The sequence below is a fragment of the Microcaecilia unicolor genome, chromosome 6 (assembly GCF_901765095.1).
Source record: "Microcaecilia unicolor chromosome 6, aMicUni1.1, whole genome shotgun sequence".
Taxonomy (NCBI): domain Eukaryota; kingdom Metazoa; phylum Chordata; class Amphibia; order Gymnophiona; family Siphonopidae; genus Microcaecilia; species Microcaecilia unicolor.
In genome coordinates this window covers 168270730-168296894 of record NC_044036.1, presented here as the reverse complement: position 1 = coordinate 168296894, position 26165 = coordinate 168270730, and the positions used below count along the sequence as shown (strand labels likewise).

The 26165-nt window shown below is 42.1% G+C and overlaps 2 protein-coding genes across 2 annotated transcripts in view; one reads left to right on the top strand and one right to left on the bottom strand.

Moving 5' to 3' along the window:
- The window catches only part of SYN2 (synapsin II), a 519321-nt gene that overhangs the window by 306674 nt on the left and 186482 nt on the right, over nucleotides 1–26165 (top strand). The window lies entirely within an intron of this gene.
- TIMP4 (TIMP metallopeptidase inhibitor 4) overlaps nucleotides 1–26165 on the bottom strand; it is a 61470-nt gene that overhangs the window by 1924 nt on the left and 33381 nt on the right. Inside the window, exons 3-5 of the mRNA XM_030205572.1 lie at nucleotides 16358–16452; nucleotides 5268–5382; nucleotides 3580–3704 (exon numbers count right to left, since the gene is read on the bottom strand). Coding sequence (XP_030061432.1) covers nucleotides 3580–3704; nucleotides 5268–5382; nucleotides 16358–16452 — 335 coding nt within the window. The remainder of the gene's footprint in view (nucleotides 1–3579; nucleotides 3705–5267; nucleotides 5383–16357; nucleotides 16453–26165) is intronic.

Here is a 26165-nt window from a genome sequence, read left to right as displayed (position 1 = left end):
AAATACACCTAGGCGTATTCCATAAAGTATGCCTAAATTTAGGCGTACTTTATAGAATATGCCTACATTTCCACTCAGATTATAGAATGCGCCAAGCGCCCATCCGCAGGCAGTTACGCCAAGTAAAGCTTGGTGTAAATGCCGATGCCTGAATTAGGCGCAGACTGGGTGTATTCTGTAACAACACACAGAGATTGTAGAAATGCCCATGCCCCGCCCATTCCATGCCTCCTTTTCATCTATGCAACTTAGAATTAAATTCTAATTACTGTCAATTAGCATCAATAATTACTTGTTAATTGGCAATTATTGGTGCTAATTGGCTTAATTAAGTTGCATACACAAATCCAGAATCAGGAGATAAGTATTAGCAGAGCAATCAGCACTATTCTATAATTTGAGCAAGCAAATCATTTAACAAGTATATTCAAGGGAGTGCTCACAGGGGAGGGAGATAGGCAATCTAACATTTACACATGTAACTTATAGAACACTATAAATGAAATGCCACATTAAGGCATGCCCACTTATGCCAGTCATAGACCTGGCATAGTATGCGCCATTACAGAATAGGTTCACAGGCCATCTAGAGTGGGCACCTAAATTGTGTTGTCCAGTTACGCTCCCATAGAGCATATGGAAAAGGAGAAATGCACGTGGGGGAGAGAAAGAGATGAGAGAGAGAAAAGGACACAGAGGAGGGAGAGTGGAGAGAGACATGAGAGTCCAGGGTAAGGAAAGGAGAGAAAGACACACATGGAGAGGAGGGGGAGGGGCTTGATAAGAGTAAAGGAGCAAGGCTATCAAAATAACACAGGGTCTGCAGCATAAACTATAAACAGGCACTCAAAATGTTCACTGGAAAAAAGCAGGTAAAGAGATTCTGCCAGGCACTTGCGACCTGCATTGGCCACTGTCGGAAACAATGATTTATTTGATTTTGCATGGAAATTTGCCTGAATATTTAAATCAATGGGTACTATTACCTAAAATTAGGAATAGGAGAGTAGCTGGCAATTTCTTGGACCTATCATTTCCTTCCCCCAAAGGCATTAGATTCAGGTCATTGCATGCATTGACTTTACCTTATTTATCCGCAAAACTTTAGAACGATTTACCGATTCAGATAAGGACATTGACTCATTATGGGGTGTTCCATAAACTTTTGAAAGCTTATTTATTTAAACGATATGTTATACAGAATATATAATAATAATCAATGATTGTCGATACTTACAGTGGTGGAAATAAGTATTTGATCCCTTGCTGATTTTGTAAGTTTGCCCACTGACAAAGACATGAGCAGCCCATAATTGAAGGGTAGGTTATTGGTAACAGTGAGAGATAGCACATCACAAATTAAATCCGGAAAATCACATTGTGGAAAGTATATGAATTTATTTGCATTCTGCAGAGGGAAATAAGTATTTAATCCCTCTGGCAAACAAGACCTAATACTTGGTGGCAAAACCCTTGTTGGCAAGCACAGCGGTCAGACGTCTTCTGTAGTTGATGATGAGGTTTGCACACATGTCAGGAGGAATTTTGGTCCACTCCTCTTTGCAGATCATCTCTAAATCATTAAGAGTTCTGGGCTGTCGCTTGGCAACTCGCAGCTTCAGCTCCCTCCATAAGTTTTCAATGGGATTAAGGTCTGGTGACTGGCTAGGCCACTCCATGACCCTAATGTGCTTCTTCCTGAGCCACTCCTTTGTTGCCTTGGCTGTATGTTTTGGGTCATTGTCGTGCTGGAAGACCCAGCCACGACCCATTTTTAAGGCCCTGGCGGAGGGAAGGAGGTTGTCACTCAGAATTGTACGGTACATGGCCCCATCCATTCTCCCATTGATGCGGTGAAGTAGTCCTGTGCCCTTAGCAGAGAAACACCCCCAAAACATAACATTTCCACCTCCATGCTTGACAGTGGGGACGGTGTTCTTTGGGTCATAGGCAGCATTTCTCTTCCTCCAAACACGGCGAGTTGAGTTCATGCCAAAGAGCTCAATTTTTGTCTCATCTGACCACAGCACCTTCTCCCAATCACTCTCGGCATCATCCAGGTGTTCACTGGCAAACTTCAGACGGGCCGTCACATTTGCCTTCCGGAGCAGAGGGACCTTGCGGGCACTGCAGGATTGCAATCCGTTATGTCGTAATGTGTTACCAATGGTTTTCGTGGTGACAGTGGTCCCAGCTGCCTTGAGATCATTGACAAGTTCCCCCCTTGTAGTTGTAGGCTGATTTCTAACCTTCCTCATGATCAAGGATACCCCACGAGGTGAGATTTTGCGTGGAGCCCCAGATCTTTGTCGATTGACAGTCATTTTGTACTTCTTCCATTTTCTTACTATGGCACCAACAGTTGTCTCCTTCTCGCCCAGCGTCTTACTGATGGTTTTGTAGCCCATTCCAGCCTTGTGCAGGTGTATGATCTTGTCCCTGACATCCTTAGACAGCTCCTTGCTCTTGGCCATTTTGTAGAGGTTAGAGTCTGACTGATTCACTGAGTCTGTGGACAGGTGTCTTTCATACAGGTGACCATTGCCGACAGCTGTCTGTCATGCAGGTAACGAGTTGATTTGGAGCATCTACCTGGTCTGTAGGGGCCAGATCTCTTACTGGTTGGTGGGGGATCAAATACTTATTTCCCTCTGCAGAATGCAAATAAATTCATATACTTTCCACAATGTGATTTTCCGGATTTAATTTGTGATGTGCTATCTCTCACTGTTACCAATAACCTACCCTTCAATTATGGGCTGCTCATGTCTTTGTCAGTGGGCAAACTTACAAAATCAGCAAGGGATCAAATACTTATTTCCACCACTGTAGTTCATTAGGTGATATTTGAGTTCTTTGTTTTAAATCTTACTATGTATTTCTGATGAATGTACTTCCTTTCTTGATGTAAGTCGCATTTGGATTTTTGGATTTTGCTCACACCTTTTTCAGTAGTAACTCAAGGTGAATTACATTCAGGTGCACTGGGTATTTCCCTGTCCCTGGAGGGCTCACAATCTAAGGCATTGAACTCTTTATGAAAATATTGGTGACTAATAAGGGTTATGCAGCGCTGTACAGTTTAACAAAGAAGGACAGTCCCTGCTCAAAGGAGCTTACAATCTAATGGACAAAATGTGCAGACAATCAAATTGGAGCAGTCTAGAGTTTTCCTGAATAGGGGTAGAATGGTTAGGTGCCGAAAGCGACATTGAAGAGGTGGGCTTTGACCAAGGATTTGAACAGCCTGATACTGGGAGTTCCCCTGGGAAAATGCTGACCAGCGTGGAACAGGAACACCAGCATCAGCAGGTACATTTGGAAAGTATGCATGGGAATTTAAAATGCAGTCACCCCATGACCCCCATGACCTTCACTTGCCCCCTTTTTGCCATGAGTAAATGTTTCCACCACCCTGTGACCCACGTGTGGACTTACAGTTACTAAAAAGAGGAAGATAATTTTCAGTCTCCTGATTTCCACAGCTAAAACATGACTGTACCCACAGAAATAACTTTGAGTATCGCCCACTCCAGATAAATAAATATTGTTATAGTAAAAGAAATTGTTAAGACTTACTTTACAATCACAACCCATTTGGTATCTCTGATTGAGACTCCTCTTCTGAGATGGAGACAAGTCATCCCATGACTCAATGTAGTTGCACAAATGAACATGAACTTTACCATCAGTTGAAATCTGGCCTTCAAGAGAGGAAAAAAAATTGACTCCTTCAATAACTGCTATCATAGATAAAATGACACATGCATACATTTATATAAAATGAATCCATGATGGATGGCTCAAAAGTATGAAATGCACTTCTGGCATTCACATTAATGGCCCTGTTTACAAAGGAACACTAACATTTTTAGCATGCACTTACCGTGTAGATGCCCATAATATTCCTATGGGCGTCCACATGGTTAGCGCATGCTAAAAGTTCTAGCACGCCTTTGTAAACAGGGCCCTAATATTTTTAAACTGTGAAATCAATTCATTCTGTGAATAGCTTCATTATTATAGCATTTTCTAAAGAATTAGGGAGGAAAAAAGACAAACAATCTAAATGTAGTGTTATTGGTTCACATGGGATACTGCCATAATCAGAATGCTGCTAAATTCACCATCCAAAACTAATGGTCAGTGATGAGGCTATCTGTTAACAATTGCATGAGAGTTTTTATACCAAGGCTGATCATATGGATTTTTACTGTGGTGATTTTTCAAATATGAATCTGTATATAACACCTTTAACTTAGGTCAGCTCTACTTGACAATGTACTCAGAGGTGGGAAACCTGGTCACCAGGGGCATAGCCATGGGTGATTCTAGAGGGGCTCAGGCCAAGCCTGACCCATTGCTGCTGGCACCATGAACACAATAGGACCTCACAGGTGGCATGTGATGTCCCATTCATGATCTCATGAGATCATAGGCAGGGCATGTTGCCTGTGAGATTTTGATGTGCTGGCTGCACATCAGGGAAGGAAGGAAGAGCAGTGAGGAGAGCAGTGGTAGGCTCTCACCACTACTATGAGTGGATGCCATTATTGGCATTATTGGCTGGGAGGAGGGGTAGACAGGCCTAGTGGCCCCCTCCCATTTTAACCATGCCCCCACTCAAAAAAATACAGAGTTCTGGCTATGCCAGGGTTGATTAGGTATGCATGGGATCAGTGCCATAGCGAGGGCGGCTGACACCCGGGGAGGGTCGCCGCTGCACACCCCCCCCCCCCCGGGTGCAGCACGGCGCACACACACCCCCTTGGCACGCACCCCCCCCCCCCCCCCCGGAGTGCATTCTTACTAGCATGGGAAAGCGGGGAGTGGGCGGGAGGGCCGATCCGCCCCGACTGCACTTCGCTGGGAGCTGCGTCAGCTCCGCTGGTTCCCTGCTCTCTCTGCCCCGGAACAGGGAGTAACCTGTTCCGGGGCAGAGGGAGCAGGGAATCAGCGGAGCTGACACCCCCCCCCCAGCGGCGTACACCCGGGGCGGACCGCCCCACTGCCCCCCCTTCCTACACCACTGCATGGGATAGATCTGCATACTATTGTCATGTCATGCTTATTCATTACAGATATCCTGAACACCTGACTTTTTTTTGGCCAATGGCAGGAGTTGTCCAGTTCTACTATAAACCGTGATTATAGGATGCCTTCAAAAATGATAAACCAGCATGGCCTGAATAATATTTGCCCCAAAGTATGTTCATACAGTGATGGAGAGCTACTGTTTCAATAGCAATTTCTTCTCATCTTTTTACCAGTAAGAAGATAGTGCTTCTTGTTGTTGGCTTCTAGTTTCACTCCACAGAGGGATGAGTCAAAAGGTGTGTACACATACTGTACATCTTTGATTTTCTCAAAACCTTTGAACATCTGAAAAAGAGTAAAAGAGAAAAATCAGTGCAGAAGAAATCTTTTTAATTCTTCCCATTTCAGCTAGTAGCTTGGGATTTTACATCTGTTTTTAACCCCCTTTCATCTTGCCCAGCGATGACAGTCCTCTGGCTGAGAAGTATGAATTTTGCTAAAAACGAGCATATGCACAGGGGAGGGGGAAACAGGGCAGGCAGCACGGCAGCAAATATCGCTGCAGGAAAGCTTCTGCTGCCAGCCCGGGTTACAGCGGGGGTGGTTGGGGGATAAAGGGAGGGCAATGATGGAGTGGGGGTTAGTAAGGAGTTATTTATTTATTTATTTGTTAATACTTGCTGTACCGCCTTTACCAACAAGCAACTCAAAAAACAGTAGTCAAAGTAAAGAAAGGAACTCCAATGGTGGATAGGAAAGAATAAGAGAGACCTCGCATATATGACAACATTAACTGACATTACGACAGAAGGGAGGGAACAGAGAATAAGGAGGTAACAAGAGGGAGAGGGCTCCTCAAAACTGCGAAAACTGACACAACACCTAGAATGATGATGATGGAAAGGCTTGCTGGAAGAGCCATGTTTTAACCAAAGTCTTGAAATTTTTTAGGGATAGTTCACAGCGAATAGTAAGAGGCAAAGAGTTCCACATGGTTGGGGCAGCAAGGAAGAATGCTTGATGTCTGGTAGATTTCAGAGTGGCACACCTAGGGCCAGGAAGAACAAGTCTATGGTCAGGTAGAGAGCAAAGAATGTGGCAGGAGGAGTATGGAATGGTAAGGGAAGAGAATAGTAAGCCAGTCCTAAAAGCCTTAAAAGTGATTGCGAGAAGCTTGAAACTAATATGCTGTTCAATTGGGAGCCAGTGATGGGACCTGAATAAGAAGAAAATATGAGCATGACAGTGAGAATGACAGAGGAGTCTCAAAGCAGTATTTTGGAGAGATTGTAGATTTTTGAAGAGTGAACGACTACAGCCACGATAGATGATATGATATCAGGGCCGCCGAGAGGGGGGAACAGGGGGAACAAAAGTCCCCGGGCCCGGGCCTCCGCGGGGGGCCCGGCGCTGCCACAGTCCGGCCCACCCGCTCTCCGTCGCTCCCACAACTAACCTGAAGCGCCTTCATCTTCGACGCAAGCAGCAGCAGCAGGGCAGGCCACTCCTTCCTTCCGTGTCCCGCCCTCGCCTGACGTAACGTCCGCGAGGGCGGGGCAGGGAAGGAAGGAGAGGTCTGCCCTGCTGCTGCTGCTTGCGTCAAAGATGAAGGCGCTTCAGGTTAGTTCAGAGGGCCCGGCACTGGCAGCGGGTGGAGGGGGGCCCGGCGACCTTGGGTGGGGTGGGGGGCACAATGCAACGTGACCTCGGGGGGGAGGGCCCGGGAGCGGCCTTTTTTCCTGGGCCCGGCCCCGGCTCTCGGCGGCCCTGTATGATATAAAAACACTTTTAAAACAGAGAATAGTAATGTTTTTGCAATCCAATGGATTATAGGACCTGAGGAAACATGGTTTCACTAGAGGCAAGTCTTGTCAGACAAATCTGATTAATTTCTTTGACCGGGTGACAGAGAGTTGGATTGAGGGAAAGCGCTGGATGTGGTGCATCTATGTGGTTCGCATAGATGACTAATAAATAAACTGAGGGCCCTCGGTATGAGCCCTAAAGTGACTGACTGGGTTAGGAACTGGTTGAGTGGAAGGCGACAGAGGGTAGTGGTAAATGGAGCTCATTCTGAGGAAAAGGATGTTACCATTGGTGCCACAAGGTTCGGTTCTTGGGCCGGTTATTTTTAACATTTTTGTAAGCAATATTGCTGAAGGGCTATCTGGTAAGTTTGCCTCTTTGCAGATGATACCAAAATCTGCAATAGGGAAGACATTCTTGATGGTGCAGATAAAATGGGGAAGGACTTTGTGAAGCTAGAGGAATGGTGTGGAATTTGGCAGCTTTGATTTAATGCTAAAAAATGAAGAGTCATGCATTTGGACTGCAAGAACTTGAGGAATGGTACAGTTTAGGAGGTGAAGAATTTGTGTGCACGAAAGAGGAGCGGGACTTGGGTGTGATCATATGTGAAGATCTTAAAGTGGCCAAACAGCTGGATAAGGCGAAGGCGAATGCTAGAAGGATGTTTGGGTGCATAGGGAGAGGAATGGCCAGTAGGAAAAAGGAGGTGATGATGCCCCTATATAAGACTCTGGTGAGACCTCATTTAGAATATTGTGTACAATTCTGCAAAAAGATATAAACAGGATGGAGTCGGTCCAGAGGGCGGCTATTAAATGGTCAGTGATCTTCATCATAAAGCATATGGTAATAGACTTAAAGATCTCAATATGTATATTTTGGAAGAAAGGCAGAAGAGGGGATGCATAATAGAGACATTTAAATACCTATGCGGCATAAATGCACAGGAGGCCAGTCTCTGCCAATTGAAAGGAAGCTCTGGAACAAGGTGGCATAGGATGAAGATGAAAGGAGATAGACTCAGATGTAACCTGAGGAAATACTTCTTCACAAAGCAAAACTGCTGAACAAACATTTTATTCACTATTCACTGAAGAAGGGATTGGAGAAGGACTGTCCTTTAGTAAGTTGACCATCATTCTGAAAATGTCACTCACAGTATATAATCTTAGTTGAAAACATTAAGGCAGCAATTCTATAATGGGGACCTGATATTTAGGTGCCAAACTTGCATGGGAAGTGAACCTATTCTGTAAGAACCTTTAGGCACATATGTGTTCTTATAGAATGCTAGCATAAACTTGTGATTTCCAGTCAGGATTATTGTAATAATCTCTTACAGGGAACCACAACTCAGAACTGTCTGGATCTCAGCCATCAAACTAATAACTGAGTCCAAAAAATGTGACATTACCGTGCTTCTACAAGAAGAATGCTGGCTGTCAATCGCACATATAAAATACCCTATGAGCTCCTTTTGCTAAGGTGTGCTAATGGATTTAGCATATGCTAATTTAGCATGCACTAAATGCTAAGAAGCCCATTTTATTCCTATGGGCTTCTTAGCATTTAGTTCACGTTAATCTTTAGCATGCACTAAATCCACTAGTGCACCTTAGTAAAAGGAGTACATAAGTAATGCCACACCGGGAAAAGACCACAGGTCCATCGAGCCCAGCATCCTGTCCACGACAGCGGCCAATCCAGGCCAAGGGCACCTGGCAAGCTTCCCAAGCATACAAACATTCTATACATGTTATTCCTGGAATTGTGGATTTTTCCCAAGTCCATTTATTAGTGGTTTATGGACTTGTTCTTTAGGAAACCATCTTACTCCTTTTTAAACTCTGCTAAGCTAACCACCTTCACCATGTTCTCCGGCAACGAATTCCAGAGTTTAATTATGCGTTGGGTAAAGAAAACTTTTCTCCGATTTGTTTTAAATTTACTACACTGTAGTTTCATCGCATGCCCCCTAGTCCTAGTATTTTTGGAAAGTGTGAACAGACGCTTCACATCCACCTGTTCCACTCCACTCATTATTTTATATGCCTCTATCATGTCTCCCCTCAGCCGTCTCTTCTCCAAGCTGAAAAGCCCTAGCCTCCTTAGTCTTTCTACATAGGGAAGTCGTCCCATCCCTGCTATCATTTTAGTCGCCCTTCGCTGCACCTTTTCCAATTCTACTATATCTTTCTTGAGATGCGGCGACCAGAAATGAACACAATACTCAAGGTGCGGTCGCACCATGGAGCGATACAACGGCATTATAACATCCTCACACCTGTTTTCCATACCTTTCCTTTATGACATACAGAGGTCATTGCTTTGGCCACCCTCTCTACTTGTCATGTCTGCTTATACCTTATCTCCCTTCAAGAATCCTATGCTCGTCACAACACAGCTGTCTTGCGATCTTCTAATTCCATCATGTGTGCTTCGACTCTGTTCTTACTAAGATAGTGTTGACAGCCTCTCATTCTGGAATGCTCTTCCTCTCCATCTTAACCTTGAACAGTCAATGGGTAAATTCAAAATAAGTCTTGACCTTTCTATTGTTTGACCCTTAGCCACTGACACTCTTTCCTTGTTGGGAGGTGAGATAACGTTGTCAACCCAGCTGCTATACCACGCTAACATCTTCTCTCTCTTGGCTCCTCTATTATCTTTCCACTCTCCAGTCCTATGCTTTGCTGAAGTTCCTTTCTATGTCCGATTTGCATTTTATTGTAAACTGCTCTGACAGGATCCTTCTAAAGTGGTGTATCAAACCCTAATAAACTTCAAACGTAAATGTAGGGGTGAACATTTACACCAGATCTGTGGCATCTAGGTGAACAGTATAGGCGGCATTTCTGCAACTTATATTATTCTGAAAGTAGCCCACATAAATATTAAACATAGAAACGTAGAAAAATGTAGACAGATAAAGACCAAATGGCCTGTCCAGTGTACCAATCCATGCCATCTACTCTTCTTATCACTCCCTTAGAGATCCTATGTACTTGTCCCAAGCTTTCTTGAAATTAGATATTGTTTCAGTGGCGTTCCTAGGGCGGCTGACACCCGGGGCAGATCGCCGATGCCCCCCCCCCTCCCCGGCAAAACTACACCTCCACCCTACCCCCCTGGTGAAACAACACCTTCCCCCAGCGAAACGACCTCCCCCCTGGGTGCATTTTTACCTGCTGGGGGGGGGGGTTTGCCGCGCACCTGTCGGCTTCGCTCGTTCCATGCTCCCTCTGCCCCGGAACAGGAAGTAACCTGTTCCAGGGCAGAGGGAGCACGGAACGAGTGGAGCCGACAGGCACGTGGCACCCCCCCCCTCCCGGCAACGTGCACCCAGGGCGGACCGCACCCACTGCCCCCCCCCCCCAGGAACAGTATTGTTTTCATCTCCACCACTTCCACCGGGAGGCTGTTCTACTAATTCACTACCCTTTCCCTGAAGTATTTCCTCAGGTTACTTCTGAGTTCACCTTCATCCTATGCCCCCTCTTCCAAAGCTTCCTTTCAATTAAAAGAGACTTGCCTCCTGGGCATTTATGTTGGCCCCCTACGACAGGCCCATACCCTTCCTTGTGAATACCCCCTAGCAATTATGCACTAAGCCATTTAAGTGCATGCTACTGACGTTTATGTTTGTAAATGTTTATTTGCCTGCATGAAAGACAGTATTCTATCATTTTAAGCATGCAAATGGTTGCTTAAATTTGGGTGACCTGTTATAGAATAAGGTGGATAGTACACTGCTGATATAAATGTTATTTCTGTCAAAACATTTCACAGTAAAGCCCATTTGGGCTGTAGCCTGAATAATCCTCATGGTCAAATTTAAGAAGTCTGCAACAAGTCTTTAAAAAAAAATCTAATAATGTCTGAGAATTAAAAGGAGCTATCAGGTACTAATAAGCTTCTGAATGGCTGTCATCACCTGTCATGACATAGCTGAAATCTGATCACAAGTGAGCCCATTTCAGTTACATCATGCTATGCATTGACAGCTGTGAGCAATTGTGGCCTTCACAGATCCTAGGGGCAGGCTCTTCCAAGCTCACTTGGCATCCCTGAAAAATGTGTTCTTAATCTTTACAATTCCCCCAGGAGAAAAAAAATGTGGAGCTCGTAAAACCTGCATAAGCACTTTTTTATGAGACTCCAGACTAAATTCTGTAAAAAAAACCTCCAACTTGACCGTAGGGCCCCCGACCTCTGATGTAAGAAATTAGCAAATAAATCAAAACAGTTTACGGAAAGTAGAAGTAAGAAGCAGAAACTAACACATCCATTGTACTGCAACGCAAAACCTTACCAAACTAATCAGGGAAAGATGATGTGAAATGGTTACACTGTAAATCATGCAGCCTACAGACTATATATTGAAATTTCCATCCAACTGTCACCAAAACACCTTATATGGGAAATGTTAATTTCAAGCTACAGGGCCTTTATTGGGACACGTTATTTTTAAAATTTTCTTAACATACTGTATAAAAGTGTTCATGTTCAAAAGCAGATATGACCACAAGGAGTAATTCTATAACAGTGCCTAGAATTAGGTGTGTAAAGGATGTGATAGGAACCTATTCTATAAAGAAAAATAGGTGCCTATTTTCCTTTATAGAATATTAGTCTAAACAAGCAAAGACGGTGAAGACAACAAACAACAGCTTGTTGCTTCAAAATCTTTAACGATCAATCTTCAAACGATTTGACATGGGTCATGTTTCGGCTATAAGGCCTGCATCAGGAGTCTACAACAACATAGAATATATACATGATAAAACAAATTAAATAATCCAAAACAACTTGGGAGGGGCATGGCAAGATGGCGACCTGAAGCTCGCACGCTAAGCAGCTCTGCGGTTTCCTGGAGTTTTCCGCTTACATTTTCTGTTTGTCGATGCCGCACATGAAGAGAAAGGGAATGGCAAAAGGCCAACCGCCGATGGCCAGAACTTCATCCCCTATCCAGCAAACTTTAGACTGCTATGTGACGAGCGGCCCACAGACAACCGGCTTGACGAGTCCTGGGCAGAGTGCTGGCTGAGGAGCGCCGGCACTCCAGTGCCTAGAAATAACTTTATCCTCACTGGAACTAAATCTACCTCCATGTCCTGCGAGGTCTAGAGGCAACATGGAGACCCTAGCTGAGATGGAGCGCATTTACAGTGGGGCCCAGACCGGTGGTGCAGCCTCTAAACCCACAGAGCTCACTAACTTGGAGCACGAATCTCCCGTGGAGGCTACATTGGGAGCCATATGGAAAGCAATCCAGGAATTAACAGTAGCAGTTACTAAGTCAACCTAGGAAACAATGCTAATTGTGAGTAAAATGGATACTCGTACTGAATCTCTGGAGAAGCTAAAAACTGAAACGACAAATCAGGTTTTACAGACAGAAACAGAAGTTAATAATATAAAGCTTAGGATGGACGCTTTGGTAAAAGATAAGCTAGTAACATATCGAAAAATAGAACAAATGGAGAATCACAATAGGTGACTAACACTGAGAATATTGAATTTCTCTAGATTGGCAAGTATAACACCTCATGATTTTGAAGATTCCTTTGTCAGCTATTCCCCCGGGTAATAAAATTTATTATTTGCCATCTTCTGTTCAAAAAGGAGGAGAACCTGTAAATCTTGAGAATTTACCTCAAATACAAAGAGATGAACTAGGTGTTCATGATTTATCAGCTTTTCTAGAAGATTCATTGACTGACGTACTTACTCGTGGGACATTAATTGTTTCACTTGTAATTGAACAAGATCTGAACTCAGTGATGAGATTATACTTTAAAAATTCATCTATACCATTCTGTGGACAAAAAGTATGGATTTATCCAGATGTGGCAAAAGTGACATGAGAGAAGGAAGCAGTTTCTGAGAGAGGAAACAAGAGCTTTAGGAGCAACTTTTCAGTTAGCATATCCATGTAAATGCTTGATAAGTTTCCTGGGAAATAAGTATGTTTTCTTTGAACCAAATCAACTACGAACTTTTTTGGACATGAAAAAGCTATCCAGTGGACCGATGGGAACAACTGATATAGGTTAAGAATTAGAATTTGTGGGAACACACAGGTCAGGCCATTTTCCTCTTGATATTTCAAGTAATGTAATCTCCTTAATTTTACTTAAACCCCACTATCTGACTCTCAAATAGTGGTCTAAGGAAGAGTATGGTATATAATTTACTTTGACATTGTATTTTGTTTCTTCTTTATTATTTCTCTGTATTTCATTGCAAGTTTTCTCTACTTGTAAAAAAAATTAAATTGCAATTAAAAAAAAAATAATCCAAAACAATCTTGCAAACAGAATACATGAATAAATCAATAAATAACAAATAAAATAAAATAAGGAATTCCATGGGCATATACAATGATATACACGTAAACATATTCATTTTAAAGGAATAATTTAAAATGTGCATGAAAATGTAAATAAAAAACCCCAAATAAGTACATAAGTATTACCATCATATCAATATCTTTGCTTGCTTTGGATTTATTTGTGGATATGTATACACCTAACATTGTTTTAGGCACAAGCCCTTATGCCAGACATAGAGCTGGTGTGTGAGCATCTAACTGTGGCCAATGCCTGTGTAGATTACAGTATTCTGTAAATCATATGCATAGGTGGGAGCCCCGCCCCTGTATACGACCCCCTTGGAAATACGTGCTATGTAAGTTAAGTGGGTATTTACAGACTAGCAGATGGGCAGCATCTCTGTTCCCTCTAAGCTGAGCTGGAGTCTTCCATCTACAGTCCTGCCAGTGGGTGGTGCTGTTTTGCTATCACATTATCAATAATGACGGACAGGCAAGCTCTGCAGGGCTTCAGAGAACCTGCCTGTACTCAGCAATTGAAAACACAATATTGAGGCATCACCTCCTACTGGCAGCAATGCAGTTGGAGGACTCCCGCTAAGTTTAGAGGGATCAGTGAGCAGCATACTGGCATATACACATGTAAGTTTGCACATATATGTGTGTAAATGCTAGCACCTGGATTACTGAATTGCCCCAATAGCATCGAGTTCTGACTGTATAAGTGTGTGTGTGTACAACTTGATATCTGGCCAAAATAAATCCATTTAAATTCTGAAAGGGTCCCGGGGGTAGTAGTAATATTCAGCCTCTATCTAGATAACTATTTCGGTGAACTGCAAAAATAAAAGTCCTGACTTTAAATGAAGTTATCTTTTAAGTTTAGGGGGCCACCCTCAGTCCTACCTACAAATATAGAGCCACTGAATATCAGATATAAAGATAAGCAGATAAATTAACTGCTTATTTTTATGCAGTGGCCATGAGCTTGAATTCTAACTCCTAAGCTATTCAGTAAGTGCTCCTCTTATTACAGTACATTCCCAAAACGTGGTCACTTTTCTGTCATAATGGAACAAAGCAAAAACATCCAAGGCTAAAAGTTAGACAATTTGGTATAGACCTTTTTCAGTCACGACTAAATCACAAAAAGGTGCCCTAAATGACCACTGGAGGGATTAAGGTATTACCCTCATACTCCCCCAGTAGTCACTGACCTCCCTCCAACCCCCCAAAGATGTTGAAAGAAACAGTACATACCAGCCTCTATGACAACTTCAGATGTTTTGACCAGTCCTATTAGAACAACAAGCAGGTCCCTGGAGTAGCTTAGTGGTCGGTGCAGTGCACTGTAGAGAACATATCCCACTCTAACTGTTACTCATGTGGTGGAAATTGTGAGCCCACCAAAAATCCCCCCAAATCTACTGTACCCACATATAGGTGACACCTGCAGGCATAAGGGCTATTGCAGTGGTGTACAGTCGGGTACAGTAGGTATTTGGTGGGTTCTAGAGGGCTCACAATCCAATATAAGGGGGTAATGGTGAGATGTGTACCTGGGACCTTTTATGTGAAGTCCAATGCAATGCCCCCTAGGGTGCCCCACTGCTCTGCTGGGATGACTTTGTGGCCAGTCTACTGAGAATGCTAGGCCCCCATACATCCTAATGGCTTCTTTTTGTACTTTCTTTCATTGGCGGTTTTTATTTTTTTTCGAAAATGGTCCTAAAAGATAGATGCCCTGAGCAAAAAACATTATAGCAAATAACCATTTTCGAAACAAAAAATTGGACATTTTTCTGGTTTGAAAATGGCCATGTTTGCTACTGGATTTTTGGATGTTTTCCGCAAAATGTCAAAAATCGGATTTACATGTCCTATCAAAAATGCCCCTCTTGTTTATTCCAGAGTAGGCTGAAATACTGTAGTTTCCAAACATTTTATGTAAATTGCTAAAATAACAAATCCAATAATTCATATATGCAATCATAACATTTAGAGGAATTGATTTCAGTCTGTTAATAAATTACCTAGGAAACTCAATGAATCATTTGTAATCAACACACTTCGCAACTAATAAAAAGGTTTCAAGCTATCAAGTTTGTATCCTAAGCCTAGTGCCTTTTCTTCATGCTTGAAGGACCTGAGAAATGCAACCAAAGTAGCATGAACAGCCCTCAGCAAGCAGGGCGCATAAGTCATTGTTGAAGAGCGACATCTACTGGTTATGCTCAGACTGCATGTGCACCAGATTATAGTTGCAATAATAAGATAGTACAATAACCCCAACAGAGGCAATCCCGATTAAGTTAGAAGTCCAAAGGAGGAGAAATAAAAGTGCCATAAAATTTTCCTTTGCTTATATGTAGTTTAAACTAGATATTGCCTCCAAATTCCCTCATTAAATGAAGCCCACCTTACTTTTTTTTTTCCCAGAATAGTGGCTTGGTCGCTAGCCTCTGTTGTGGACTAATATAGGAGGCGAGAGTGTAAGTTGGGGGTTGCGGTTTCCTGTGTCAAGATGTACTTATTGTTCTCCTAAGTTGTACAAGAGGTGTTCTTGGTACTGTATATATGAACTGTATAAATAAAGAAATAAAAATATTTTTTTTAAAAATGAAGCCCACCTTGACTCTACCCATTCCCATGCCTTCATTTGGCTTGCCCCTTCATTGTGGAACACTCTCCCTGCCTCTATTCATTTAGAATGCTCCTATCCTACGTTCTACCCATTTGGGCCCAGACGCCTCCCATGAAATCCACTAGCCCTCTGATCTCTCCTTTGTCTACCTCTCCTCTGTTCTCATTTTCTCTGTCCTCTCAGATTATGGTGTTCCTTTCCTATTATTCTCATTGTTTTCTTTCTTTATGATGAAGCGCGATCAACTAGGTCCTAATACATCAAATCAAATCACAGTAGTAGTATTATAGCATATATAAAACAGGTTATGTATTTGGGAGATGTGCTGCCCTACTTTATTTATTTAGTTAGTTAAAATATTTATTACCTGCACAATCCGTTGTTCTAGGCAGGTGATAATAAAACATACATAAAACGAAAAACAAACAAAAAAACCCATAAAACTAAAATGAAAAACACAACAGCATAAAAATATACAACAAACAGCAGCATAAAAATATAGCAAAACAGTACCCTGTCCAAATATGTACCTTGATTTGTTTGATTTCATACTGGATTATCTTCACAGAATTGAAAGGGTCAGCGGCAGAAATCACCTTTTCACTAGATATTTTTGCCCGAATCACTGCAATGGAAAAGATAATTATTAGAAGGTACACAGCGAGTTAATATAACACCATTACTGCCTCAAAATCTTAAGTTGTTTCCTTGGGTAACACGTCCTATATTTTCAACACCGTTCAATCTGCACATATACAATACTGATGGATCCCAGAACTAAGGATTTAAAAATTTAAGAGGATACCTAAAACCCTGGGAAATAGAGCGACTTGTCTGAAGTTATATGAAATGTCTGCAGAAGAATAAGGAGTAGATATTCAGCCAGCAGTAGTCTGCATTTTTTTATTCACTTCTGCTGTTTGCCCATATATTCAATGTTGAGCCATGTCCAGGCACCAACATTGCATGTTTGGGAGTACACAGCTGGATAACTTACCTGACTACAATGAACCACATAAAGATAGCTACAGAGTAAGTGTTAACCAGGCATTTTCAGCAGCACTATCCAGTTAATTGCTGTTGAATATGCCCAGTCATTCCCAGACAAGTGATTTAAATGGCCAATGCCATTTCTGGCCGTTTAAATCGCTTTGAATATCAAGTCCTAAACTTCTTATTTCATTCTCCTAGTTTATTCTAACTGTTGCTCCATTTCTCGAAGTTCAAACAACAAATTGTATTTAAATGGGCTAGCTATGTATTATAGAACTACTAAACACCCTAAATTTGGCGATTTCATGTTTAGCTCTTGGGCTTGGGTGAGTCCTTAAGGATGAATTTCCACTACTTTATTTCATTTTTATCTCTATCTTATTTGTTATTTTGAACAGTATTTTTTATAGTCCACTTTTTCTAGGGTGGGTTTTTACTATCTTCTTTCATACTATTTTTAGCCAACTTTCCAAGAAAAGAAAAGTAGGTATATGAGAGCACCATGTCTATGTTTTGAAGTGTCCTCTTTTCCCCCACAATAACTTTTCTGTTTGGTATCCTGTCAACACTAAGCTGGTCATTTTACAAGTGTTATTTGCATTTTGGATGTGCATAAACCAGCATTTAGATATATATATTCATACATGTCTAAATCCTGATTTTAGAATGCCATGATATACACATGTAAAATGTGAAAACATGTATATGGTAAGGAGGTGTGGTCTGTTTGCGGGGACTAGGGAGAAGGGAACAAATATTTCAGAAGGGCAATGCACAAATATGTCTGCCAACATACTTTTTCTGAAGTACTACCTACTTTTGGAATGGGGGAGAAAAGTATACAAAATACTGAGAATTTCAATAGGTGGCTCAAAGCTTAGTGTCATCAAGAAGGTTTTAGGTACATAGGAGGATGGGACAATATATGGCAAAACAAGAGATGGGCTGCATCTCACTGTGGCAGGAAAAGAAAACCTTGGTGAGAAATTCAGATAATATGTGTCTAGGCATTTAAACTAGAAGGTGGGGTGGCATATGGATGCACGTCACTTCCAGTGGTCACCCCCAGGAAAAGACAAGATGTGACAGTAGTAAAGAAAACAATGTAAACAACAATGTTAACAAATCATTTCTTACCAACACAGGAGGAAATGAGACTAAACAAAAAACCAAACAGAAAATGCTACTGGCACTGAAATGTAGCTGGAAAGCAATGACCACAAATGCTCGTAGTCTAAGAAACAAAGTTCATGATCTGAAAGCCCTGATACTAGAGGCAGACTTAGATATTGTTGCTATCATGGAGACATGGTTCAGTGATTCCCATGAATGGGAAGCAAAGATATTGGGTTATAATCTATTTAGGAAGGATAGAGAGGGTCGAAAAGGTGGAGGAGTAGCTCTGTAGTGAAAAATGACATCAAAGTAACTAAAATGCAGGGAGAAAGGACGAAGTGATATGGATCTAGTGAAATGCCTTCTATGATCCTCTGGTAACAGAAGTGCCAACCAAATAATGTGATCCGAGAAGAGAGTAAGGATCTAATAATGATATTGTAATCCACCTGGGGACAAATAACCTGGCCAACAATAGCAAGATGGGAGCACAGAGAACATTCCAGAAGCTTGGGGAGGGACTCAAACCTTTGGTTCGGACTACAGCTTTTTCTGAAGTTATCCTTACATATGGGAAGGGAGAAGAAAGACTATGTAAAACATAGGAGTTCAACAAATGGCTTGAAGTTTGGTCTATAGAAGATGGTTTCAGATACGTAGGAGAATGGGGCAAATAACAGGCTGTACTGTAATGATGGGCTACATCTTTCTGTGACAGGAAAAAGGATCCTTGGGGATAAATTCAGATGGAATGTTTCTAGACATTTAAACTAGAGGGTGGGTGTGACAATAGGAAACAAGGGAATTCAGAAAGTCACCCCCAGCAAAAACATGATAGCAGTGGAGAAGGTAATGTTAATAAACAAAACCATCTAAACTCACTTAACACATGGAAAGCAATGGGCACAAATGTTCATAGTCTAAGTAAAAAGGTTCAAGATTTGCAAACCCTGATGTTTGAGAAAGACTTGGATATTGTTGCTATTACAGAGACATAGTTCAATGATTCTCATGAATGGGATGTGGCCATACCAGGCTATAATCTTTTTAGGAAGGATATGGAAGGCCAAAGGGGTGGAGGAGTGGTGCTGTAAGTGAAAAATAATTTCAGAGCAGCTGAAATGCAGGGGACCTGGAGAAAGAAGGAAGCTATATGGATCATTCTGGAGAGAGAAGATGGAACCTATATCTACATGGGTGTTATCTACAGACAGTGTGTTTTTTCTAGCAAAAAAGGTGCCGGTACTCAAATGCCAGGCCAACCTTCAGGAGTGAGGTGATCACTGAGGGATCCATCCCACAATAGCCAGGCTCCCTGCAACTAGTTAAAGAATCTATGACAAGGCAGAATTGGTGTGTAAAGCCTGAGCTCTTTCATTAAAACTTGAAGACCATGGAAAAGGTGCCGGTACTCAGTACCCCCCAAGTACCCCCTCAAAAAAAGCCCTGTCTACAGACCTCCGGCACAAATGGAAAAGCTGGACAAAGATCTGATCGAAGGTATCCGTAAGCTTGGAATGGAAGGGGAAACTCTGTTGCTGAGAGATTTCAATTTGCCTGGAACATCCTGTCGGAAGAACTGGAAAGAAGCAGAGAGATTGTGGATGCCTGTCAAAGTGCTTTGCTTAGACAAATGGTGACCAAACCCATGAGGGAAGGGTTGATGCTGGATCTAGTGCTAACAAATGGAGGTAGTGTTTCTAACATCTGGGTGGGTGCCCAACTAGGCAATAGTGATCATCACGCAATATGGTTTGATTTAAGAGTGAAAGCTGAGTGCAGACACACAAAACTCAAAGTACTGGATTATAGATGTGCTGATTTTGGTAAAATGGGGGAATACTTGAAGAAGTAGCTGATGGCAGGGGTAGACATTGGAGAAGTGGAAGTGCAGTGGTCCAAGCTGAAAACTGCTAGATATATGGCAATGGATCTTTATAATAATACAAAAAGTGGGAGGATGACCAAGGATCCCAAAGACTGAGAAGATGTATAATAAATGAGAAATTTATTGTAATATAAAGACTCGACACAACGTCGTGTTTCGGCCGTTAGGCCTGCATCAGGAGTCTTATTCACAGATAACTCCTGAACAGATGATGATTAAAATTCTTCATTTAAAGATAGTCTTTAAAAAGACCATTGTGGGAGCGAGTGTACTCGTTTGTCTCGTAGGACTGCACGCTTGCAGAGAAATGCTTCAAATGGGATCCTTGATCGTCCTCCCACTTTTTGTATTATTGTTGTTCTCCATGGGGAGTCTTGAGTTCTCTGCCTTGCGGTGGATTTTCTCTTATACATACCCCTAATGGATCTTTATACAAAGAAAGTAAACAAAAACAAGAGAGAAAAAAAGCCTATATTGTTCTCCAAACAAATGACTGAAAAAATAAGGTCAAAAGAAGCTGCATTCAAGAAATACAGAAGAGCACAGCAAGAGGATTACGGAAAAGATTACCAGAATAAACTCAAAAAAGCAAAGAGGGAAATATGGCTAGCAAAAGCACAGGCAGAAGAAAAAGTGGCTAAAGATGTAAACAGAGGTGACAAGACCTTTTTCAGATATATTGGGGAAAGGAGAAAAACTAGGAATGGAATTGGTAGACTGAAATATGCTGAGAATAGCTTTGTGGAAAGTGATGAGGATAAAGTGAATGTGCTGAACAAATACTTCTCTTCAGTGTTCACTGAAGAAAATCCTGGAGAAGGACCGCGGGTGACTGCCGAGGGTGTAACTAGGAATGTAATTGATATTGCACCGTTCACAGAAAACGTTTATAAACAACTGGAAAATCTGAAATTGGACAAAGCTATGGGGCCAGATGAGATACATTCCAAGATACCGAGGGAACGCAGAAAAATCCTGGTGGGACTTCTTAAGGATTTATTTAATAGATATTTAGACATGGGAAAGGTTCCGTGGGATTGGCAACAAGCGGAAGTGGTCCACAAAAGTGGAGGCAGGGAGGAAGTGGGAAACTACAGGCCGTTAAGCCTCACTCCGGTGGTAGGAAAAATAATGGAGTCGTTGCAGAACAAAAAATGAGTTAACTTCCTAGAATCCAATGGGTTGCAGGATCTGAGGCAACATGGCTTTATCAAAGGAAAATCCTGCCAAATTAATCTTATTGATTTCTTTGACTGGGTGACGAAAAAGCTTGATGAATGACATGCACTAGATGCAATCTATTTGGATTTCAGCAAAGTCTTTGAAATGGTTCCTCACAGAATACTCTTGAATAAGCTGAGAGGGCTAAACGTAGCACCTAAAGTGGTGAACTGGATTGGAAACTGGTTGACGGACAGGAGGCAGAGGGTGATGATGAGTGGAATTCACTCAGAGGAAAGGAACGTGAGTAGTGAAGTGCTTCACGGGTCTTTACTGGGGTCAATTCTGTTTAATATATTTGTGAGAGATATTGCTGAAGGGTGTGACAAGGCAAGCCCCAGAGATTCTCCAGTGAAGCTCTTGAGCCCAGAACTATGGGTCCCAGAATTCCTTGCAAGAATGAGAGTAGTCCTAAAAAGATGGAATGGATTCCCAGCCCCAGCAGGGGGAGCAATGGCTCGAGGCAGGGTGAGCCTGTTACTCCCTTCCCCACTAGAGGGAGAGGGAAGGATGAAGCTCAGTTTCCCTGGCTTCGCCAGTATATAATTCCCCCCAGCTGTGAGAAGGGGAGAGCAGATTTCCTGGAGGCTCTCTGTCACCAGGAGAAAGGGGAGACGAAAGGAGAGATTCCATGGAGTATGTGGAGGAAGGAAGTAGCCTGCCACTAGAGCTGCCTAAAGGAGAGGAGCCAGCTACCATGGAATGGGAGAATTCAAAGGTTGCCCTGCCCAGCACTTGAAGGCAGTGGAGGAGGCCACACCGGGCATGGTGCTGAGAGGTGGGAGAAACTGCCAACCCTGCTCCTTACAGGGTTCCCTCTGTGCTGTGAAAAGGCAGGTGATTTGTGGTATTGGTTTGATGTGCAAAGACTGTCCATGAAGATTTGTTCTGAACTGTTGTACTATATTGGAAGTGTGCTGAACTCTTACTAAACCCTTCTGAAAGAGGGGGAAGGGAAAGCTAATGCCCTAATAGAAGACCTGAGGTCTTGAGGAGCTGAGCGTTTGCTGAGGGATTTTGGGACCTGGACTGTACCTTTTTTTCTTTTGAAGAGTATCATATGAGGACTGTACCTTTTTCTTTTGAAAACTATATTAAGAGGGCTGTACCTTTTATTTTGAAGAATATATTATGATTTTTTGTATGAAATTGCCTTGATAATAAAATACTTTGACCCTGAGTCCCAGTATCAGCAGCATTCTGTCCTGGAACCCTGGGAGCCCCCGCAGGCTTGCTGGCTCCACCCAAGAGGAGGATGCGGACCCCTTTTTACAAGGGTTAGAGGGAAAAGTTTGCCTTTTTGCGAATGACATGAAGATAGCCAATAGATGGATACCCGGAGGGAGTAGAAACCTTAAGAAGAAATCTCCAAAGCTTAGAAGAATTGAAAAAGGTCTGGTAGTTAAAATTTAATATACTAATCAAAACACTGGGTAAATTGTAGAGGTCAGTTCCTAATATCAAAATTGATAAACTATTACAGAAACCACATTGAAAAATATGAAATAAAAAATAGTGCTTATTTTTTTTTTAATATTTGTGCTCAGTTTTTTTGGTGCATAGCAGTGAACTGGCAGCTCAAATCATGTATGGACACCTCGTATACATCATTGCACAACCTCCATCCTAACCATAGTGCTATAAATACTCTGCAAGCTTCTAATACTCTATTTATAAGAGTTATTATGTATCAGCCACTTAGCTTGGGCTAAGTTTGTGGAAGTCCAAAGATCTTCTTCCTGCAGCTTCTCCGTCACTGCTACACTTTTTAAATATCAATCTGTGTGAACATTTAATCAATAATTTTCAAAGTTCCTGGTTCCCAACATGGGCCATGTTTCGCCAAGATAACAGCGTCTTCAGGGGAACTGATTGTTCAGCAAAACTCAGGAAGGAACTCCACCCTGCCCAGTTCAAAAAATCTGAACCGGGCAGGGTGGAGTTCCTCCCTGAGTTTTGCTGAGCAATCAGTTCCCCTGAAGACGCCGTTATCTTGGCGAAATATGGCCCATGTTGGGAACCAGGAACTTAGAAATTTCTGTGGCACTTAGAGACCCTTTTACTAAGGGACGTAGTCCAAGAAATGGCAATTTGGAACTACCATCCAGCTACCTTGTGCCCCGGGCAGTAATTCCATTTTTGAAGCGCATCTGATATGCGCAGCAGAAAATATTTTTATTTTCTACTGCATGGCGCTAACCAGGCAGTAATTGGCAGTGTATGCATGCTGATGATTACTGCCCAGTTAACATGTGAGACCTTACCGCTAAGTGAACAGGTGGCGGTAAGGTCTCAGGCCCAAAATGGACGCACACAAATTTTTATTTTGCCGCATGTCCATTTTCAGCCAAAACAAAAAAAAGTCTTTTTTGCAGGCGCACTGAAAAATGGACCTGGCATGTCCAAACCATGCGCAGGCCATTTTATCAGCGAATCTTAGTAAAAGGACCTCTTAGTTAAGTTCTGCTGAAAATTAATGGCTAGAGATTTAACTGGTCAGCAGCCGGCTAAAACACTATTTTTTGTCTTCTTCATTTCTGTATTACCAAGCCTTTGTGTTTTCTTTTCTTTTTTTTATCCTCACAGCTAACAATTGCCATTGCTCTACCAATATTATGATAAGAATTCAAATACCTACGAGGCCCATACATTTATAAATGACTATTTTAGATTGTCATGAATTTTGTATGACAAGGCTCCCTGTTTGATACATATACAGCTATATGATCTGCCATGTACTTGCAACCTTGTCTGGCTACTGTCAGAGACAGGATGTTGGACTTGATGGACTTTGGTCTGACTAGGCATGGCTTTTCCTGTGATAAGCAACTTAAAGTGCACATACAAGTACATTTCAGCCTGCACAAAGCAACCTGTTCTCCAAACAGTGCAGAAATTGCAGTGGTTGCCTGTGTTGGAGAGAATTAAGTTTAAATTGCTGATACTAATTCATAAATGTTTGCTTCAGTAGTCATCAAGATATTTGAGTGATTGTTTACATTGGTATAAGCCTGTGTGAGCGCTTCTCTCGGAACATCTCGATTGTTGGACATACCAGATTTTTTACTTTTTTGATATGAATCTACAAGGAAAATGAAACATAATGGCAGATAAGGGCCAAAAGGCACATCCTATGTGCCTGTCCCATGCTTTCTTAAAATTTGGCACAGTCCTTATCTCCACAACCTCCACCGGGAGGCCATTCCACCCTTCCACCACTCTTTCCATGAAAGAGTATTTTCTTAGATTCTTCCTAAGCCTATTTCCTCTTAACTTCATTGTATGCCTCCTCATTCCAGAGTTTTCCTTCATTTGAAAAAGGCTTGTCTCCTGCATATTGACATCACTGAGGTATTTAAATGTCTCTATCATATCCCCTGTCTCCTGCCTCTCTTCCAGCATGTACGTGTTGAGGTTCTTAAGCCTGTCCTTATATGTTTTATGAAAGAGACCACCTACCAGTTTTGTATCCACCCTCTGGACCGACTCCATCCTGTTTATATCTTTCTGTACATGTGGTCTCCAGAATTGCATACAGTACTCTGGATCCTCACCAGAGACTTATACAGGTGCACTATCATCTCTTTTTTTTTCCTGCTGCTCATCCTTCTCCTTATGCACCCAAGCATCCTTCTAGCTTTGATCATTGCCTTTTCTACCTGTTTGGCCACCTTAAGATCATCAGACACGATCACCCCCAAGTCCCGCTCTTCTTTCGTAAACAGAAGCACTTCACCCCCTATATTGTACCATTTCCTTGGATATTTGTAACCCAAGTGCATGACCCTGCATTTCTTAGCATTAAATTTTAGTTGCCAATTGTTGGACCATTCTTCAAGCTTCGCTAGATCCTTCCTTATGCCATCCACATCCTCTGGGGTATCCACCCTATTACCATAGGAGCCGACTCTGTGGGTGCTGTGGGTGCTTGAGCACCCCCAATATTGAGAAAATTCCTTGTTTGTGTCCAGGGAGGGGTTATTTCCACTGGGCTTAGCACCCCAAATAATTTTGAAAAGTTGGCTCCTATGCCTATTACAGAGTTTGGTATCATCCACAAGGAGACAAACCATACCAGACAGTCCTTCTTCAATATCTCTCACAAAGATGTTAAAGAGAGCCAGCCTGAGGACAGACCCCTGCGCACACCACTGATAACATCCCTTTCCATGGAGCAAGCTCCATTTACCACTACCCTCTGTCTCCTTCCACTCAACCAGTTTTTAATCCAGTCACTTTTCAGTAACCAGCCCGGCCAAATGGAATAAACTGCCTCTCCTCCTTAGAAGACAAATGAACATTTAGGTGTTTAAAAGACAGTAGCATCAATATTTGTAAGCACAAGCAGCTTAGGACTTCTGGACTCAGTGACTGACTGCCCTCTGTTTAGGTTGAATGTATGATGAGTGAAATAGTAGATGGTCAATATTGACCAGTATTATGGGTGTTTGTGCTGTTATAGTTTTGATGTATTATATTGATTGTGTAAGTTTATTTGGAATCCGCCCTGGATATGGACAGAATATAAATTTTAATAAATGAAACATGAACTATCTATACAGTCTATGCATGAAGATCAGGTAGTTATGCAGATAAACGGTAACACATGTGCTTTGAGTTGTTTTCAATAATGATATAAAGAGCTCACATTGACTATCTACATTTATTTATTAAACTTTTGGCTTTGTGCATATTTTCACAGTGAGGCATTCCTTGGAACGTAACTGGGTTGAAGGTTGAAAATGTGTGTATGCTTTTAACTGGCTGAAAATTCACTTATGTGGATTCATTGTATCCAAATAATCCCCATTTTCACCCACACATTTTGAGTAACTCTTTGAAATGTACCCCTGAATTACATGCTAAAGTCTTTTATGTTCTAGAACATAAGCATTGTCTGTATCTGATAAATTCTTTGAATTCCCAGGAAGTGAGCACTCAGTCCAAAACCACTCTCAGACTAAGGGGCCCTTTTACTAAGCCACATAAGTGGAGGAGTGGCCTAGTGGTTAGAGCACCCGTCTTGCAATCCAGAGGTAGCCAGTTCAAATCCTGCTGCTGCTCCTTGTGATCTTGGGCAAGTCACTTAACCCTCCATTGCCTCAAGTACAAACTTAGAT